General features: G+C 42.1%; 2 protein-coding genes and 2 long non-coding RNA genes across 11 annotated transcripts; 2 read left to right on the plus strand and 2 right to left on the minus strand.

The window, feature by feature from the left end:
* Positions 1–837: 837 nt before the first annotated feature.
* On the minus strand, positions 838–7,422 carry LOC112269358. Of its 2 annotated transcripts, XR_002961196.1 has the most exons (4): positions 7,288–7,422; positions 4,535–4,687; positions 1,579–3,434; positions 838–1,489 (listed from the first exon to the last, which is right to left on the minus strand). It is a non-coding gene; the product is annotated as an uncharacterized LOC112269358 (long non-coding RNA). The 2 variants fall into 2 exon arrangements; XR_002961197.1 differs by lacking the exon at positions 838–1,489 and having other exon boundaries at positions 3,126–3,434; positions 4,535–4,664; positions 7,288–7,413.
* Positions 2,748–4,194, plus strand: LOC100822193 (protein LITTLE ZIPPER 4). Its single transcript, XM_003581148.4, has 2 exons — positions 2,748–2,883; positions 3,590–4,194. The coding sequence occupies exon 2, from the start codon at positions 3,599–3,601 to the stop codon at positions 3,866–3,868; it is 270 nt and encodes an 89-aa protein (XP_003581196.1). The 5' UTR covers positions 2,748–2,883; positions 3,590–3,598; the 3' UTR covers positions 3,869–4,194.
* A 107-nt stretch (positions 7,423–7,529) lies between the features above and the next one.
* LOC104585328 lies at positions 7,530–17,642 on the plus strand. Of its 7 annotated transcripts, XR_002961201.1 has the most exons (10): positions 7,530–7,888; positions 8,565–8,629; positions 9,003–9,339; positions 9,468–10,208; positions 10,342–10,427; positions 11,458–11,502; positions 11,577–11,685; positions 12,283–12,339; positions 12,433–12,509; positions 15,666–17,642. It is a non-coding gene; the product is annotated as an uncharacterized LOC104585328 (long non-coding RNA). The 7 variants fall into 7 exon arrangements; XR_002961198.1 differs by lacking the exon at positions 12,283–12,339 and having other exon boundaries at positions 7,531–7,888; positions 16,613–17,637; XR_002961203.1 differs by lacking the exon at positions 12,283–12,339 and having other exon boundaries at positions 7,531–7,888; positions 16,824–17,636.
* Positions 12,887–14,947, minus strand: LOC100835593 (CEN-like protein 2). The gene is made up of 4 exons (XM_003579647.4): positions 14,543–14,947; positions 14,373–14,434; positions 14,040–14,080; positions 12,887–13,909 (listed from the first exon to the last, which is right to left on the minus strand). The coding sequence occupies exons 1-4, from the start codon at positions 14,741–14,743 to the stop codon at positions 13,692–13,694; spliced, it is 522 nt and encodes a 173-aa protein (XP_003579695.1). The 5' UTR covers positions 14,744–14,947; the 3' UTR covers positions 12,887–13,691.
* Positions 17,643–19,754: the final 2,112 nt, after the last annotated feature.

Genomic DNA, 19,754 nt, shown 5'->3' on the forward strand with positions numbered 1-19,754 from the left:
GTGTACTTGATTAGTACATCGATCTGCCCCCCTTTCCATCATGTCTTTCTAGAAACCATGCAGGTAATTATTTGACCTGATCGATCTGCTTCAGGCCAACAGCTTCTTTCCTCTGCCACAGCTTTTTTACTCCCCACTCGAGAAGACATGGGTACATGCATTTATATGTTTGCTCAGGAAGTTTCGTCAACATCGAATTGAATATGTGTACATGTAGCTTCGGTTATGGTTCTGAAACAATAAATTTTACGCAATAGATGTGCATTGGGCCGGGCGTTCTTCCAATGGATGGAGACATGGATCGATTACGACTCACGAGCTTGGACGCAAAGCACAAGTGGTTTCGGCAACGGCCAGCTTCAACCGTTACCTCTAACATTACATACAGCAGGTATGCATGAGCATGCATATCCACACTGGATTTCCCTGTGAAACTTGCCTTGTTTCTGCTTACAATCTGTTCTCTAAAGAATGCAGCGGAAGAAAAAAAAACCAAACAGATAAAGCCATCGTTAGCCAAATGGAGTAAGGATGCCTTTACATTTTTCTTGATCATGATCAAGTGTGTTGTAGTACTTGTACGTGCGATCATCGGCACATCGGGCGGATCGGAGGAAAGCTTTCGAGTGGTGAATAAAAAAAGTGGATGGCAGCTAGCATGAGCACAAGAACGGGGAATCCAAATGATGGCTATGAGAATTCCAAAATAAAAATGATGGCTATGCTTTTAATCGGTGATCATGGTTTGTACGCTTGTACTCGCCCCGGAATCTTAATCGCCTGTCTCCATGTGCAGCACCACCACGCAAAACTGTAAAAGCAAGCGAGACCAGAGGAACATGCATCTGATGGAAGTTTGAAAGGGTTTACCATACAGGTTTACAACGAACTACACTACCTCAATGTCACAGGAAATCAATACACCGGCAGTACGTGTCGTCTAGGATTAGCATTGCTGCAGTGAAGCTCGATCAGTACTATTATTATCCCTAGTATGAGAGGACTTTTTTTTTAAATCCGCATCAGGGATCCCTGTAATCCAAGCATGTTTGCTTGTGCATAATCAGCCAAGCTTGTGTCTAGGGAGAGTATTAACTCATCAAGGAAATTGCTCCCATCTATACAGCCACGAGAGTCCAGGCTGGCTAGCAGCGTCATTATCTCCTTTTCCTTTTCTCCCATTCCTTTCTGCCTCCCTAGAGACCATCTCTGCTAGTACCAGCCTACCATATGCCTTTTGCTTCGGAGATTCTGTTCCTTGTAACAATCACATTCAACAAGAGGCTTTGCAAAAGGCAAGAGGTGAGATGGGCCAGAGAGGAAAGGGGCAAACAAGGAAGAGTTGCATGCTGTAAATTACTATTATACTTTGAGGCGTGTGGCATAATTGTGATGCATTCAATTGGGAGAAGAGGGGCTCATGATCACCTGAGGGTGGTACTGAAGGATGGGCATCCGCGGGGTGCAGTAAAGTCGTAATAATAATCCCCTGGTAAGAAAAAGAAGAGAGGAGATGAAAACAAAAGGAGGAAGAGGAACAGGGGGTGGTGGTGTGTGAGCGTGATGATGAGCGAGGACCCGGAGAAAACGAGCCATCATTACGAATCTTGGGCCGGCCGAGGCCCATCATCATCATCATTTGAAGCCTCTCCCTCGTTCTCTTCGTCGTACCGTACCTTCTCTCTCGCTCTTCCACACTTCCTCTCGCTGATCACCATTTCTGTTTGGCCACCTAATAAAAACCTCTAGAGCTGTACCAGCACAAAATTACTGACCTGTCCAGTGTAAAAGCAGTAGTACGAAAGAATGCAGTACGGTGCTGACCGATTGGAAGCCGGCCGGCCATGCACGTTGCCTCAATTGGCAGCCAAGGAGAGCTAATAGCTGTCTTGGCTATCTTATCATGCATGGTCCTCCAAGTATGATTTTATTAAAACTCCTTTGCTCATACAATAATTCTCATCTCAGAATATATATGTGCTCCTGCTTGGTAGTTAAGAAACAGGGACCAGCTTGCTCGGAAACGTCGAATTGTCAATAATCTTCGTAGGGTGTGGTTATATCTCGTGTGTCTGACTTTTTAAGAAAAACCTTAGTCTAAGTTTGCGGACCAGACCTCTTGGAGCAAGATTTAGGTGCTCTCTTTCTCCCACGTGCCATCGTTGGATCAGATTAAGATCCAACGGTTAAACACGTCGACTGATCTATAACTTAAAAAACATGCAACTTTTCAATAGCAAAAACGATTTTCACGAGAAGCGGTGCAATCCCACCAAATGCCCGGCGAAAACTCGTAATCCTTTTTGTGCAAGTGCAAGAGCACATTTGAACACGTGACGACATGGTCATGGAGTAGAAAGAAAGAAAATAGAAATGCGGCCAACCATCACGTGAGGGCAGCCCCCCCGGGCAACCCAACCTCATCATTAGCCACCATTTAAGCCTTGCCGCGCGCATCATGGCTCGGATCGTCTCCTTTCGACCATGCATGATACCCCTCTGCCCCTCCCGTTCAAAGGCCTCATGAGAGTCTCCCCTCCTTCGTACGTGCGAACGAACGCTGGCACCTGGACCACGGCGCGCCGGCTGGCTGCCCCGCGTGTCAGCGAGACTGCCCGGCCGTCTTTTATACTTTTATACTGGGAAGAAAAGGAGGGAAGAAGAAGAGTATGAAATGAGGAGCTTCTTGTGGCGCCTATAAATAAGCCCGACCACTACGAGCAAGCACAGGCGCTTCACCACATTGCGCATACAAAGGAGACTCTTGCTCATCTCCCCCATTTTGCCTCTCTTCCTTGCCCCACAGCAATCTCAAAGGCTTCATTTCATCTCCTCTCAGCACCGCCAGCGGTCGGCAGCATTCAGCATCCGGCTACCAGGAAGGTGATGCTCCCAGTCTAATCGCTTTCTTTTCCAGACACCATGCACTCTTGTATGCATGCATGCACAATCAAGCTCTTGGTGTGTGCTTGAATCCCTTTTTGTTCGTTTCTACTAGTACTCCACTTTATAACTTTATTAGTTGCATGTCTGCTGCCTCCAACACCCTTGATTAGTTGATTTGTTTATGTCTTGAGTCTTGACATCTTCGCAAGTTGCTAGTAGGAGTACTAGCTAGGAGTATATTCTATTAGCAGTTTCAATAGAAAGTTAACATGGGTGTAATAACTGTAATGATGTGCTTAGAATGAGCAAGCCTCGCCTTAATTTCTTTATTTCTATAACAGAAGCTTCAGGGGTGGCATTGCTACAGTCTATATATGCTGCCAGTATTTTTGTGTCCCTTACACTTAGAGCGTGCATAACACAGATTGTTCTTCTTACCTCTGAGGATGTTGGAACAGCAGGGACATCCCCTGGGCGTCCTGGATATTTTTTACTGGATCACGAGCACGATACACTTCACTGTGCCCAGCTTCCATTGTCTTCTTTTTCTGCAGTCATGGCAGCACACGTTAACATGAGTCGCGTGACTTAGGCATGCAACATAACAGAAAAAGAGTAGTCTGTAACGGAATGTCTGAAACAGGGGTCCCACAGAGGATGCCACGGCCGCTAATTTGGTTACTCTGTTGCTTGTTGGTGGCAGGCAGGATCAATGGACAGGCTGAACGCCAAGCTGTACATGCAGAACTGCTACATCCTCAAGGAGAACGAGCGGCTGCGCAAGAAGGCGCAGCTGCTGAACCAGGAGAACCAGGCCCTGCTCACCGAGCTCAAGCAGCGGCTTGCCAAGACGGCGGCGAACAAGGCCAGCGGCAATGGAAACACTGCCCCTGGCGTCCGCGCACCCCTCCCTGACCTCAACACAGCTCCACCGGCACACACTGCTGGCCATGAGAAGACCAAGAAGGCGGCCGCAAACTGATTTCAGTTGCTCGGTACTGGAGAACATATCCAGTGCTCCCACCAGTTAGGTGCTACTGGATATGTTCTCCGTGGTACTGTCATGAAATAGAGTCTGTAACCATTAAGGTTCTAGCTTTGAATGTTAAGAATGTTTGCTTCGTTTTAGCCATGGAACTGCACCTCTACTGTTATGTAGTAGGGTCCTTCTGAATGGATAGATAGATCAACTAGGAGTATATAGACATGGTTGGGTCAATGTGTGCTAGTAGTACATGGCAGTGGTGTTGGAGCAGCTCTTGCTTTTCCAGTCATGGGAAATGTCATTTACTGCTCGTTTGATGACAATGTGCCAGTCTAATGCACGATGCTACCTTGAATTCTGACTTCTCTTTATTTTGGAATGAATCAATTTCAATTTTCAAGTAAAGCAACCACAATCAATGAAATGTAACAGTACTGAGCACTTCATTCATGCATGAAATTTCATAAGGGTAAAATCACTTAAGTAATTTTTTAGATGCCTCTTAAACTATTGAAATTATAGCATGATGTTCCGCACAAGGTAAGAATTGTCTGTTTTACTCATAAGGGTAAAATCACTTAAGTTATTTTTGAGATGCCTCTTAAAATATCAGTAAAGATCGATCACACCCAGCGCAACAGTTTACACAGAAAATACACTGACCTCCAAAATTACAGCTTACTTGTCCTTACATCCAGCATTCGGAGTCAAGGTGAAAGTGAACAGTCACCACCACTTCAGTCATCATTTATATAACTCTGGCAATGACCAAAAGACATGTAATCTCCTGTGACTGGCCAATGAGCACAAGAATATCTAGCATGTGAGAAACACAACGAATTCATTCAAGTGTTTCAAACAATTAACATATAGTAGGCTGGCCATCTGAGCATCATCATTAAACAATTTGACAACATTAAAAGGAAAATGCATTGGCACTACTAAAAAAGGACCACCTTTTTCATCTAGAGAAAAAAGGATCAACTTATTGATTTGGCGATAAATATACCACTCGATCCGGTAAGAATCAGTACGTGAAACAAGCATATAACATTCACGAAAGCATAACACTAAGAGAAAGTATGATACTTTCAGTCAAAAGAGAGAAAATATGATACTTCTTATGATTGCCTAATCGAAACCCCCTTTTGCCACCATGTTCTACGACTTAAACGAGGAAAAAACATAGTATGAGCGTGTGAGGTGTACACAATATCAACATGCCTGTGCTGACTCGTTTAGAAATACAAAAAATAAATAAATCCTGTGCTGCACATGCAAGAAGCACATGAGTCATGGCCATGGTTTGTCCCACATATCCAAGAATCCAGGAGCTATTTGACAGAAGACATATACCGACTCTTCCTCGATCACATATACCATCTTGCCGAGCTGTTTCCTTGAACAGTTGTACCACCAAACACATAGCTGACTGCCTGACCCTCCTCCCAACTGTCGATATTATAGTACCACAGTCCACAGGGAAGGCTCTGGACTTGCAAGAACTTGTTATGCGACATAGACCAGTACAGAATCTGTAAGTAAGTCATACAAGTATAGAGAAAGAAGGATCTATATGCCTCTGGTGTTTACAAGGTCGGTTGCTGATGTCAGTCTGAGCCTGCCTGGAGTTTCACCCTTTAGCTCACAAAATCTTTGCTTTCACAAAAGATGACATGCATGTGTACTACGTCTGTGCAGGACCTCCAGCTTCCACGGGCCATTTCCCCCCCAAAAATACCACATGAGCATATTTAAGAGTTCAGTTAGGGACCATCTGATCTGGGTAGCCTACAGAAGAAGCCAAACAAAAATCTGTATGCAACCTGGCATCTGCCCATTCTGTAAAATACTTGCTATTCAGTATTCACTATGAATGATTGTTTTGGATGTCAAGCTGTCAATAGATGCACGGCATGAACAAGGACAAGTAGAAATGAGTACAATTGTACAATATCATTGTGAAACAATGCCAGTTATGAATCATGTATCCCTTATATCATATGCATCCCAAGTTCCTAACACAGAACATGTAGATTAGTAAATTATCTTTCTTGTAGATGTTACGGTAAATAGTCTGGTATCACTATACACAACAAATGCAAGTTGGCAATTACAGAGAGTAACATATTTATCTTGGAAACCAATTTTTTTTTACTGAAACTGTAGGAGAGGCTCCAAGAGTATATATTTTGATGAACATAGAATAGTTAAGGCACAATGGAGAAACTTCTGTCTCTAAGGCAAAGAAAGGGAAAAGGTACAGCACAAGGCCCTTAAGTCACAATGGAAACTTCGGTCTTTAACATCGTCTTGCTTCTATTCTCTAACATAACCTGATACCATCTGCTGGAAGCCTGGAAGATTGTATCCAAACCTTGCTCTTATTGGGCATATACTATATTTTGCGTTCCTAGATGACAGTCATGTATGCATAACCCTGATATGGTAGACCTAGTGTAAATTGCCAACGACAGCATGTATGCCAACCAGAGGAACCCACAATTTTAGGAAAGAACGTATTATAATTTCTGTATACGTGTATTACAAGCTACAATACTACCGCATGCTACCAGATTTACAGTAGAAGGAGCAATACAACGACTACTAGTTGCATAATCAGTTACCATCAAACTATACCCAACAATTAGGTGGTTTACATTGTTCACAAGCTAAAATAAAATACCATCCTCATGATGGGACATCCTAATTTATCGGCTTCTTTCAAGGGGAATTCGCCAGCACCCTTAAATTAGCATCTTGTTAAAACTATAAACGCACACACAACCTGCACACCAGAAGGAAGAAATACCAGGGTGGAAACTGTTTTGAATAACTTGGCACTTGGCAGGTCTAAAGTTACATTTATTCAGCTGTTTTCATTGAACTTTGCGCAAGGGGAGAGCAGATGGAAAAGAAAATCTTCACTAGATTTAACTATCAGGTAGCATAGATTCTCTAGTACAGGAAACCATAGCATCCACCATGTGGCCACAATTCTAAGTTTCTAACCCGAATCAAGCCGACCGATTTAGAAGTCAGCACATGCAATGCAAGGCTCGCTCAACTCATCCTGGGACCATCCTGGGGCACACAACACAAGCAGCCAAGTACTCAGTAGACACGGAAATCTGTATTGATGGCAACGGTACGAGAACACATGATTAAATTGTTTGAACAATCCCATCTATCGCTTCCCCCTACACACCAAAAACATAATGATCGCTCTGATCCAAGCAGGAAGCACAACTTCATCAATGGAACAAGCGCAAAAGGGGGCATAATCTCCTCCGATTTCTCTGCAGAATCAATCATTCAGCACGGCGGCATCCGGAACCCTCACGGGCCTACCACTAATCGCGTATGGTAATTTGGAAAAAAAAACTAGGGTGAGAGATTCGTCGCGGGGAGCTTACCAGGTCGGCGAGCGTGGTTCGCCGGCGGGGGCTGGCCGACAAGAAGGGGCCGTCGCCGAAGAGCATCTCTGCCTCTCTTTTTCTTTTCTTTTTTTTTGACACGAACAGCATCTCTGGCTTCGCCGCCCTGACGGAGCAGACTTTGAGACAGGCCGTAGAATTAGTGGGCTTTCGAAAAATGTGCCGGACGAAACGCTACAACTGGGCTTTCTTCGGCCTTACCCGGCCTGGTAACCGAGCAAAACTCGTATGACACCGGCATTGGGAATTTCCCACCGTTTGTTGGGTGCTCCGCCGCGACGGGCGATGGACCTCGCCGCCGGATATGCACCCTAGCTCACCACCGCTACCTCCACCGCCTCCTTTGCTGGTTAGTCGCCTGGAGGAAGCTCGGAATCCTCCGCTCCATCCTGTCGCGCCGCCCCAAATTTTCCGATTCCCGACGAGCCTCACTGTGGCTCCTCCGTTATCCTCCGCGTGAAGAAGCTCGTTGCCGCTTTCTGTTCGATTGATTTGGTATGGCTTCGGTATACGGTAGCAAACAGGCCAGTGAGTTCATTGAGAAGGGTACGCTGGAGAAAGGAAACCGCCATTTTTTTGGGTATGCAGTTGTAGTTGCGGCTAGGTTTACTGCTAACGATGAATTTGATCTGAATAACATGTAGTTAAGGCGTACATTAGATCATTGGATCAGTTGTCTGCTTGAAACTATTGTAGTAAACTATTTTCTTTCCTACTTATAAAGTTTGGAGTTAGTGGTCGTCAATTCACTTTTCCTAATCTTTCTTTTGTCACTCTTGACAAGTAGATTGTACAAACCAACGAGTTAAAACTTCAAGTCATAATCTTCCCTTACATAGTCTCTGCTGCTGCATTTCCTCTTCAATCTTCATGAGTTTGGGTTCAGAGTTCGAATTCAATAAAACCTATCATCAGGCTTACATTGGTTCATAAGCTGACTATCATGTACTTTTCTTCAGTTATAAATTTTCTTTTCTTGATGATTCCGTAGCAAAGCACGGGCACAAAGCTAGTAATCTGAAAGAAGGTACTCCCAAGCCGGGGAAGTATCTGCATTGATGCATATCTGTCATGTAAATTTGACCTGCAAGTTAAATTCTTAGTCGCCCCCAATGGTTCAGGGCTTGTAACTAGTGTTCAGCCTTTGTTGTCTATCTTTCCATATACTCGCCTCTAGTAATTTTATTTAACAGAATCCGTTCATTGCTGTCGTATGGAAACACTGTCCATGTTTGGTTGCTGCTGTGGTTCTGCAGCTTCGAGGTGCTGTTTGGAATCTGGATTGCTGGCCATTCCTTGGGTAGTTTGACACGTTAACAAGGTATTTTTCAGCTACAGTTCAACCTTTTTTTTCATCTGGACTTATTCTGATATGTTCATATATTCGTGGATCAGTTCAATCAGTTTGTGTAAATTGGTGGAACCAATGTGAATCAACCATTTACCAATGCAAAGTAGTTCCAGAATGATTTTTTTTTCTAGTAAACAGAATCATAACTAATAACATGTTTCAAATTTGTGTAGCAATTTGTACCACATCTGTCCTTTATGTAAACACTCAACTCACACAGCTAATAGAGCAGTGAATAGCAAATGTATGTTTCTTTGAATGGATGTGAATAAAAAATTACGTTGCTAGGGCTGTTCTAGTCTAGAAAGTGATATAACTGAAGCATTGCTTTTTTTACCAACAGGATCACTCATCTCTGTCAGAAATTGATCTTCTAAGAACATTTATGCTCACATAATAAATAATATGCGATTACTGATGGACATGGTCACTACTTCAGTAAACATGGGTGTATACTGAATATTCCCACTCCTTTGGGGAGAGTATGTGGTGAAGCTACATTCTGATCAAGTGTTCATATCTTGAAAGCAGGATTTCTTTGATTACCTTTAAACTTGCTCCATCAGACTGGACACCGTTACTTGCAATCCTTGTGTTCCTTTTTCATGTAATGCTTATTGAATATGCTCTACTAAAGTACTAGGATTGAGGATTATTATAAGATGTACTAACTCATCCAGGTGAGTTACAATCCTTGACAACATTATCATGTATCTTCTTTGCTAGAACAACTTTCAGAGGCCACTATTGTAAATATATATGCACATACCAGCTTGTATTTACATAGGCTGTCGTTTTGAGATTTCAGGGACCAAAACTTTTATATCATGGTCTAGTAAAACAGGTCTCACTTATTACTATCTCCCTGAGTTCCTGAACTCCTTTCAAGAAAGAAAATCCACTAACTGAACTTCCAGTACTGATCACCATTGTGAGCAGAATCAATTATGTGGTGTACCCATGCGAGATTCACAGCCCATCTGAAATTCGAACTGGCGATACCAAGATAGTATTTCTGACAAAGGTACACGGGTGTCAAAGTGTTTTGCTTGTCAATCATGGTACAAGATTTGTCAGTAGAAGAGTTGTGAGTAATGATGCACATGCTAGGTTCAATGGACTGGTATCTGTGTGTCGCATGGGTTTGAGAAGTGACAGATTTTGCTGGGACGCAAATAATATCTATACATAGAAAATGCTCAATGCTCATAGTTACACTGAATGGCACTTGTGATGCAATGATTCAGAGACTGAAAATCTAAACACCTTTTAAGCTGATATAGCTTCTCTGGCGAATGCACAGTTCTGGTGTGGCTTTGCAATGTAAAGTCAGGTCATGTATAATTGTGAGTACGGTTATTGCTTCTTTCGTGCAATCGTGTCAATTCGCGGGAGGAATATGGGAAAGGATTCCGATGGGCTCTGGGCGAGCATGACTGTTGTTTCTATGGGCTGTGTGTGAGTGGGGGTTAAATTCTCAATGTCAACACAGCGAGGCTACCTAGGAGACTGAATAATATCCTGTTTGTTGCCAAGACGTATCAGTACTGTGAGTGCCCTCATCTCCCATCCTTTTCTCTGTCAGATCTGTCTACTTGTCCTTCTTGTTTGTTAATGTTAGTTTATTGGAGTACTACCAGTGCTGTTTGCATGTTCCAAACCTGTGATATGTGTACTTCCAGGAACATGGTTGGGAGACGATAATTGTAACAAGCTGATATGAAAGTTCGAGAACAACTTGGCCGAACTGTAACAAGTCGGTGAGCCTGTGAGTGCCAATTATTCGCGTAACTTATTTTTTTTGTTAGCTCTATTTTGTATTTATATTGAAGTTTGTGGTAAAGCCACAGATTTGGTTGCATCAGGGATGAGGAAGCCGAGTGTTGTTGATCTAAAAAAATAAAAATACAAGACTCAGTTCATAGAGAGTCGGTTCAAAACTTACTTTTCATGATGGAGGTCTTGTCTTTTTTTCTCTCTCTTCAAAAGTTCATGAATATAAGCATAATTTTTTAAGGTTTGTAGCTCGTGAGGACTACATCCATGTTTATTTTCGGTAATTGTGGGGAATTACCTGTTCAGTTAGTTTTGTATCAGGTTAGCTAGGTGCAGAAAGATTCTGGCTGCCGTGCGTGGGTAATACCCCTTTCAAGTGTGTGTTTTGGTCAGAATTGTCTAAGAAGAAAGTAATTGCTTCCACTTCATATTTTACTTAAATCTGCATCATATAAGGTGATCACACTTAAGGAGTTCAAAAGTTCTGCAAAAGACCAGTTAATTTGGAAAAAGAGAAGTTGAGCATGCAAAAATCCTAATGAAGCAACTGAAGAATTCACTACAAGTGAAAACGTCGTAGCAATACCCAATGAATATGAGAGGGTAATGGTACTCCCTCCGGCCGGAATTACTTGTCGAAATATTACATGTATCTAGACGCTTTTTAAACATAGATATATCCATATTTGGGCAAGTAATATGGGTCGGAGGGAGTAGTAAATTCATTTCTTAATATAGGACTGGCTCTTGGGTCAACGACTTCTGTGCTCAGTTGTTCATCTGGATATATGATTGTGAGCTGAAGACGTTCCAGTTGCTTAAGATAGTTGGAGGATACGAGGCTGATGGTCAAGCCGTTGAAAATTTATTTAAGAAACTTTGTAGGTAGCTATGCCATTATTATTTTAGTCCAGTATGTCACTTCGTGCAATGTTCATCCTATGCTTAAACTATAGCCCACTCATCTACAGTTAGAATTTAATGTCAATGATATTCAGCAATGTGATGTCTTTCTTTAATAGGTATAACCTCTGGTAAAAAAAATGAAAGGTCATGAACGAGAAAAGGTACTTGAGATTTTTTCCTCCAGTTCGTTGTTCTTTGTGTGCATGCTTGTTTATACTTATATTGTGATGATTAGGATGATGGCCCGAAATTAAGGATATATGCCGTCATGTATCCAACAAAGGAGAAGGATGTTGGTCGATTTTGCATCGAGTTCCATAATTAAAGAGCAATTTGATTCCAGGGTAATTAATTTTGGTATCTTTTCATACCTATACATACTGTCCATTTAGTTAGGGAATCCACAATGGTAGAGTCAATATTAACTTCATGTCACCTAAAGTCAATGGTAAAATAACACATAAAATGGATTGTGTCTTTAAACTGACTAGATGATTTATTAGGATTAAATGCAATGGCATACAATGTTAAAAAGGTCGACTCTTCGCTTAGAGTCAGTTCTCTTCGCTCTCCTCTTTCTCTTTCTTTCACATCAGCAAATTTCAAGCAAGCGTCAATTGCAGAAGCTGTTAGTAGTTTGAATTGATTTCAGTCATTGCCAATTAAGACAAGTTATACTCCTTAAACTAGTTACCTCATTTATGTCCTAAGGTCTCTAGCTTGAGTTGCAACTGGTTTGGGACCGACCTATTGGCTATTGTCTTCCTACTTAATTTGCTTGACATAATTCACTAGCAGCGAGTCAATGACCACGGACTGACCTGGAAGTTCAATTTAACTAAGTGAGGTGATCCAATGGGCTGACCCATTTGCATCACTGCTAGCACATAATCAAAGAACACCTGCGCTCCCTCACTCCATGTTCATGATTGATCTGTTAGGCTTCATAATGTGGGTGGCTGAATGAATCATCTTCCGACTTCTAGAGTATTTCTTCAGTACGTGCAATCTATATTTAGCAGGTGCATATACGTGTAGACCGTGGATTACATTACTCATCATTTTGGTTTACCTGCTTTTCTATTCTGTAGACAGAGGCGCTCTTTCTGTTAGTCCCTTCATCAGCAGAGAAAGCAGAGCTATGCCCTTGTCAACAAACATTTTACTTGTGAGTACATTTAAACTTTTGGTAATAATGTATTGGAGATTTACAAACCACTCCAATTCCCATTGTATAATTGATTCATACATTGGAAGTTAATTTGAAACTGATTCTATATTATGTGCAACAATTCTCGTCCTTGTTTGTGGACTGTGATAGCATTGCGTTATACTTCTACATAATAGCATAGCTGGCAGTAAATTTCGTGTTGTATACATGTTAGATACTTTGGCTCATATAATTAACATTACTTTCTCTTGTGTAAGCTATGCATATCTAGAAAGTACACGAACTTCATTAATCCGTTGTAGGCGCATATGGTAATTAATGATCTAATATTACCAAATCAACCAAAAGGGACACCCAAATGATGGGAAAAGAGGGGCCGAAAGAACTGATGCCTCTTCTCATCAGCAGCCATATTAACATTATAAAACATACTGTAGACTCGGCAAGACCTAACATATTTAATTTGTGCACAACCGAGGCACATATATAAATAGCAATGCATGTCTTGTCACACTGGAAAGCTAGCTAGGAGCATATCTAGAGATAATGGTCACAGCTTAGAAAGCAGGCGAAAAGGGTAAAAGTATCAGGTACAAGCTAGTACACTTACAAGCTAAGCTGCAGTGAGCTAGCAGCCACTCATGCATCCATGCACACACATGAGAAAATAGTAGGGCGTTTACAGGTGGCTGTCCGGCAGTACCAGGGGAAGAGGGCCATGCATGGCCACTGCCTTCTCCTCCTTTCACCACCAGACACGTCGACGGTCTTATTCAGCTATCAATCTGCTCCCAGAGTCCCAGTCAACACTAGTATGCATGCATCGGCCTCCAAGCACCAACTATTTTGCCAGCACACTTCTTCTTGGATACATATCTATCCTTCGTCTCCATAAACAGGAGCTGAGTTAATTCACACTAGTGGCTGGATGTACGTCGTACGCACGCACGCACGCACACATACACTAGCTCACAGATCGGCTACTAACTATATTGACTGAAGAACTGATGAACAGAACAGAAGAAAGACTAGCTAGCATAGACACAAGACACCACAAGCAAACTCTTATTTGATGGAGATATAGGGTAGCTAACAGTAGCTATATGTTGATCCATAGCCTTGCATATATGCATGCAAGAGAAGAAGGCACGGGTTTAGTGATTATTAATATATTGGTAATCAGCGGCGGCGTGCAGCTGTCTCCCGCTGCGCGTTGAAGTAGACGGCGGCGACTGGGAGCCCAAGTTCGTTCTCGGCGGCGAAGCGGCGAGTGTTGAAGTAGTCCCTGGAGGAGGGAGTGCTCACCGCCTGCCGGCGCTTCTGCTTGAACAGCACGAAGATGAACCTGTGGATGCCGATGTTGGGCTTCGGGCTCTCGTAGCTCACCACCTCCCTTCCTGCATGCATTCATGTGTTTATTCAGTTAAACTAAGGATGGAGCCAATCGGCATGCCATGATATATAGATGCACCTGCCTGAACCTTGCAAAAGCTAAAGCAAAGTCATACATGAAAAATACTTAATTACCAAAAGAATCATCAGTGGTGCCTGGAATATCAGTGACGATCCTGCAAACGAAGTCATAATCTGATCAACATATGCATAGCTGATCATATGAACAAAAACTGAAAAGTGTTATGTCCACAAGAAAGCTACTATTGATGTCTGGAAACTTAACTTCGGTCTTATGCATGCATGTATCTCACCTGGACGGAGCAATTGGTTTGTTTTTGACAGACTATATATAGATGCTCGTGTGATATTTCCATGTTGCAAGGGGCTTGTATATACAACTTAATCTCTTTTATTCTTTGGACTCTTGACCGATCCAGTACTAAGTTAGCATGGGTTAGTAATTACCAGTGGAGATGCTCCCTCAGGTACGGATCACTAGGCCCTGGTACATCTGGATCCGTCATGACCTGAAGAGCAACAACACTCAATTATCATCTGGGTGTGACACTACAGCTAGCTGGCTAGCTTAATTTGTGTACTCCACGAGACAGCCAGAGAGGAGATGAAGTGCAAACCAGCGTGAAGAAAGATCGCATATCGCTGCCCTGAACCTCAATGCGCGGCTTGGACACGACTGCTGACGGGAAGAACTCGTGGCCATTGAACACCTGCTTGTTGGAGCTGTAGGTCGCCGTCATCTTCATGGTGGGGTTGAAGTTGTCGATGACCTCCCCAATCACCTTTCCGACGACGAGAGGTTCCAGTGCCCTAGCCATGGCTAAGCTAGCTAGGTTGAACTGAAAAGGCGGTGATGATCAATGACAAATATCGATCTACAGCCTACTGGTAGCTAGTAGAAACCCAATATAAATAGTGTTCAGGAGTGAGGAACTATAACCAGATGGTTGTTGCTGAGAATAGGTGGCGCAAGGGCTCCTATTTATAGCTGTGAGGAGCCGTGGGCTGAAAGAACTATGAGTAGGGTGAAGTGTTAAAAGCTGGATTATCACTTGGTGATGCATGTTTGATTATTCCATCTCACTTTCGCCTAAACTTGCATTATAAAACTGAGGCACACATCTTAAAAAGGTTTCAAACCTGAAAAGTGACATTAGAGATTTCTGATTTTTGGGAGAAGCTTATTCCAGTTAATAATGCACAGAATCCACACATTTGGTAAAAGAAGAAAAGCCCCTTGCCATGTATGCGCCTACAATGCCCCAGGATGAGGTAAATCGAATGTACCGTAGTACAAGTCCTAAAGACTGTTTCAACTTGGCTGTTTGGAGGAGGTATTGCTTAACTAAATACTGAAACTTTACTGAGCAATACCATTCTCCCAAACAGGTCCTTACGGAGGATACTTAACAAGTCTTACATTTGTTGAGTGGTATCTATTGCTTGCTCTCGCAAAAAAAAAGAAGTATCTAAACTTGCTCAATTACCTTCAGATTTTTTGGTTGACCGGGACCTTCAGAAAATTTATTTTAGTGATTATAATGATGATGAGTGCCGCTAGTTCCATTAAATCTAAAGCTATGTCTTTATGCCTGTTGAAATGCGGTTTTTCTTTTCACTTGAAACTTCATCCATACTGCATATAAGCAAGCAGTTTATTTCTATCCCGGAAACTGAGTTTATTTCGAAAATGATGCCTATATTTGTCTCGAAATGCTTTCATAAATCTGCTCCTCTCAGGTTCTGGGCTTCGATTTCTAATCTATGCTTCCATACGAAAACGGCCAAAACCAATGCGGCGGCTCTCTGGGTCTCTCCCATCTTGAGCTCTTACCCTTATTCTTTTGAATTGTTTACTTTGCCATATCTACATGCCATTGGTTTGTTGAAATGTATAAACAGTAATGTCATTTCTACATGACTTGCGGAGTATTTCATAGCATGGAATAATTGGTTGCATGTTTTAGCGAAGCATTACACATTAATTGGAGGATTCTGATCTTATCTAATTATTTAAAACCTGACATCTGATTGTCACTCTTTCCAGTTCCACGTTCCCTTTTGTGTGTGCTAGGTGCAAGGCACTCAGAATGTTAGATTACCTTCAGAATTTTAGTTTCCTTGCAACTCAGGTGTTATTTTGTTTTTTACCTCGAATACTTGTATGTTTGTGAAACTGAATACTGGACCAGCCATGTATGCTTGCTGCCTATTGCTTCCATACACAAACCTAAGGCCACACAGCGATCTGATTGATGCCGAGGGTCTAGCAGTCTGGCTAAACAAAAAAAGTTCCTTCCCATGTGTATTTCATTTCGTGAGGTTCAACTATCGGTGATAACCAGTGAATCTTGATAACAAGTCAAAGATGGCTGCCCGGCCGCCCAGCCTAATTATGCCAATTGGAATTGCTCTTTTCATGCAACCGTTTTTATTATTTAAGCATTGATGTGTGGATTATCTGTGCCGTACCATCTTACTTTGGGATTCCACTAAGTTTAAATCAATCATGCCAACCTAGGAAGGATAAGGTGGTATGCTGATTTGATGGCTGGGGAGCTAGGCAACTCAGCAGGGGATCAAATGATAGGGTTACCCTTTTCGGAGATGCTTGTGTTCTTATTCAAGACCAATTTGTTTTAGCTGATCACTTTGTTAGTTCTTTCTTGGAAATGTATCTTGTGCAGTGCAATAAGGAAAGCCGAAACTACAATATGCTCATGGGGGATATTTCGAGCTTCTTATGATATTTTTAGAAACTAATCCAACACCTGTGTGTTGCAACGGATTGACAAAGAGTAATGCTGCATGTCAAAATATTATTATACTACGGAGTACCATTTGTGCAGAATGTTACTGCTACTGCTACTTTCTCATGACTAATTGTATCGTTTTCAGAGCTATGGGAGCACGCACGGTAGCAGCACTTAATGAATGGTAATCAGATTCCCTCTCATGCCTTTGTTTGTTAGGGCTCCAACTATTCCAAAAGCAGCTTCTAACCTCCGAGGGGATATTTCGAGCTTCTCACCACAATGTCAGTGAAACAGTAGAAACACAAATTGTCTGATTTTTGTTGCATGTATGATCATGTCTGTTATTCTGAAAGTACCTTCTCGAGGGAAGGGGATATTTTGAGCTTATACCCAAATCTTCAGTGAAATGATGGAAACTCAAGTCATTTGTTGCCTCTAATCTAACGTACTTTGTCCTCCTGTGATGGTGGATTACAAAAATAATCCTCTCGAACTCTCGAATAGATCTCACTGCATTTTCTTTTCCTCTTTAGCCAAAAAGACCTGTTGCAAGCAGCATACTACAAACAGCATTGCACTAAGATGGACTTGCCAATATTGATGATTTAATTATTCTCTTGACTATTCGGAGGTTGTTGCAGGAGCCAATTGGCGAACATAGAACTGTGGGCTAGGTCTCTTTCCAGTACATTATAAGGTGGCCTCTCATCAAATTTGTAGCTTTTCATTAGTTGGGTTCTCCTTTGTTTCCAGAAATGGTGCATCCAGCCTGACCAAGCACATGTTCTTTGCCAACCTAGGCCTCTAGTTTTGGTATTGCACTCTGAAACTGCAGCTGGCTTGTGTTTGGAACCTGCTACCTGAGCAACGGTGTCAATGAGCGCTAGTAGCTGTATTCTTATCTGAATTTTTTGAAGTACTCGGAACTTCATGTCCATTATGACTCTTATGACTCATCATAACTCGTGCAATGGCCTGTGTTGTAGTATTGGTAATTCTTTTATCTATATGGATTCTGTTTTAGAGAGATATAGAGGGAAATTGAAATGAACAAACACAGCTTACAGTTTCCATGAACAAAGGAAAACCAAACAAATCTGAAAACAACATTTACGGCTAATTGTAAAATTTCCGTAGGAAAGCTGGTAATGTCAACGATGTTATCCTAGAAACGGAAAAGAAAGCTGACAACTCTCCAAGGAAAGTAAAGTTTGATTAGTTAAACAGCAATGCGTTAGGGGAGCTTCCAGAATATAATGTCTGGGTATTCTGGCCAGGAGAAAAGGAATATAATGTCTGAGTGACACGCTCAACACGACAACACCGCACCTAATTGGAGGCTGTGCGTCTGTCTGCGCCATGCGTGCTTTGCCATTTCTCAGGTCATACGCTAACTCCGAAGAATGTTGCCATGTTCCTAGAATGGAAAAAGGCTAGACGGAATTACGGGAAAATTAAGAATAATTCCTCAAATGCTGCACGTATAGCCACGTTATTCTAGCCGGCCAAAACGAAGCTAAAAGCGAGACCAGGAGTTGTCTGGCTATTTTCTTCTTTCGGAAAAAATCTCTGCACAAATGTTATACTTTAGCACACAGAATATCTATACTTTTGATCGGCTTAGTGCGGACGCAAAGCAAAGGAGTTGAAAATTTTCATTTTATGGAATGGGAAAACACAGGACAATTTTATTTTAGTCAGGTTGAAGAAACCCACATGACGTCTACAATTCACCTGGACCTCTTTCTAGAATTCCCTTGCAAGAAAAACGTGATAATGGTGTTTAATGACATAATAATTATTAGAAGTTTATTTTTATTCATGGTTTGACTTAATTTGATCATACATATTGAGATTTATGTGTTTTTCCTATTCTCGTGAATCAAACATCTAGAGGTTTTCTTTGATTCAAAGGAATTTTGCATATTTGAGGGCTTATTCGGTTTACATGTGTTGTTGTTCTAAAAACAACAAGAGTAAGGGACGCCAATGCTCGATGTCACAAGTGTGTGAATAGTATGTAGGTCATGTACGCCGGTCTTATATCGAAGGTCGTCGTATACTTGGACAAGTTGATACGTCGATATTTTTTGAATAAGTTCGGACGATCCTGCGGGTACGACCTAGTCCTATGTTAGAAGAGGCTTCGAGGGGTCGTTAGCCAAGTGTTTGGGCCGAATTCGTCTTCCCAGGTCACCTATAGCGAGAGATCTTTCGGGGCCGCCTCGGACTTGGGTTGAACTCGTATTCTCAAGTAGCGAGGTTAGGATACCTTCGAAATTCTAACCCGTTCCCTCTACTTCGAGTCGAGGCCGTACTAGACGACTCGGAACCTCAAAACTAGGCTCCCTAAGTCACGTCCCCGAGGTCGAGTCGAGGCCGTACTAGACTAGTTTCGACCCAAGCACTCGAGAGCGGGCTCCTTAGGTTGCTCTAGCCCTCTCCCCTTGATTTTATTCAAGTTGAGAGTGAATGATACATACCCCACGGGGGTATTTATAGCTTAGGGGTCTATGACAAATAGGCCTAAGAATGGTCTAGGAACCGAGCCCATACCTAAACCAAACCACTTGACTGTGCTTCACTGAACCAATCCACACTGTGCGTGAATTCAACCCAACGTGATCTGGACTTTCGGTTTAAAACCATTCTGAAACTGTGGGTTCAGCCCAAATTTAGCATAGATTTGACGCTGAGTTGGTGCAACCTTCCGCTATACATATAAGCTTCATGCTAGTCTTACGCACATAATTCCTCGATGTCAGCAAGCTTACAACTTTTTTTTATCACAAGTCCTGTGCTACAGACAATTCATAAATATTTTAAAGGGTACAAAAATGCAAATAATTAGCAGTAACTTTTACAACAGTCTCCGTCCAAATGAGCTACAGACAAAATGGAAATAGGAATGGAGCTAGTTTTTTACTCCCTCCATTCCACAATACAACATGTATAGATTTTTCTCATTTCTTTTACAATATACCTCATTTTTCTCTTGGTATCCGCACCCGGCCTAACTACTCACATCCATTTATTATTAACCTAATATGAGTGGTCAAGCACTAGAAACGAG

This window comes from Brachypodium distachyon, chromosome 5, assembly GCF_000005505.3.
Source record: "Brachypodium distachyon strain Bd21 chromosome 5, Brachypodium_distachyon_v3.0, whole genome shotgun sequence".
NCBI lineage: Eukaryota > Viridiplantae > Streptophyta > Magnoliopsida > Poales > Poaceae > Brachypodium > Brachypodium distachyon.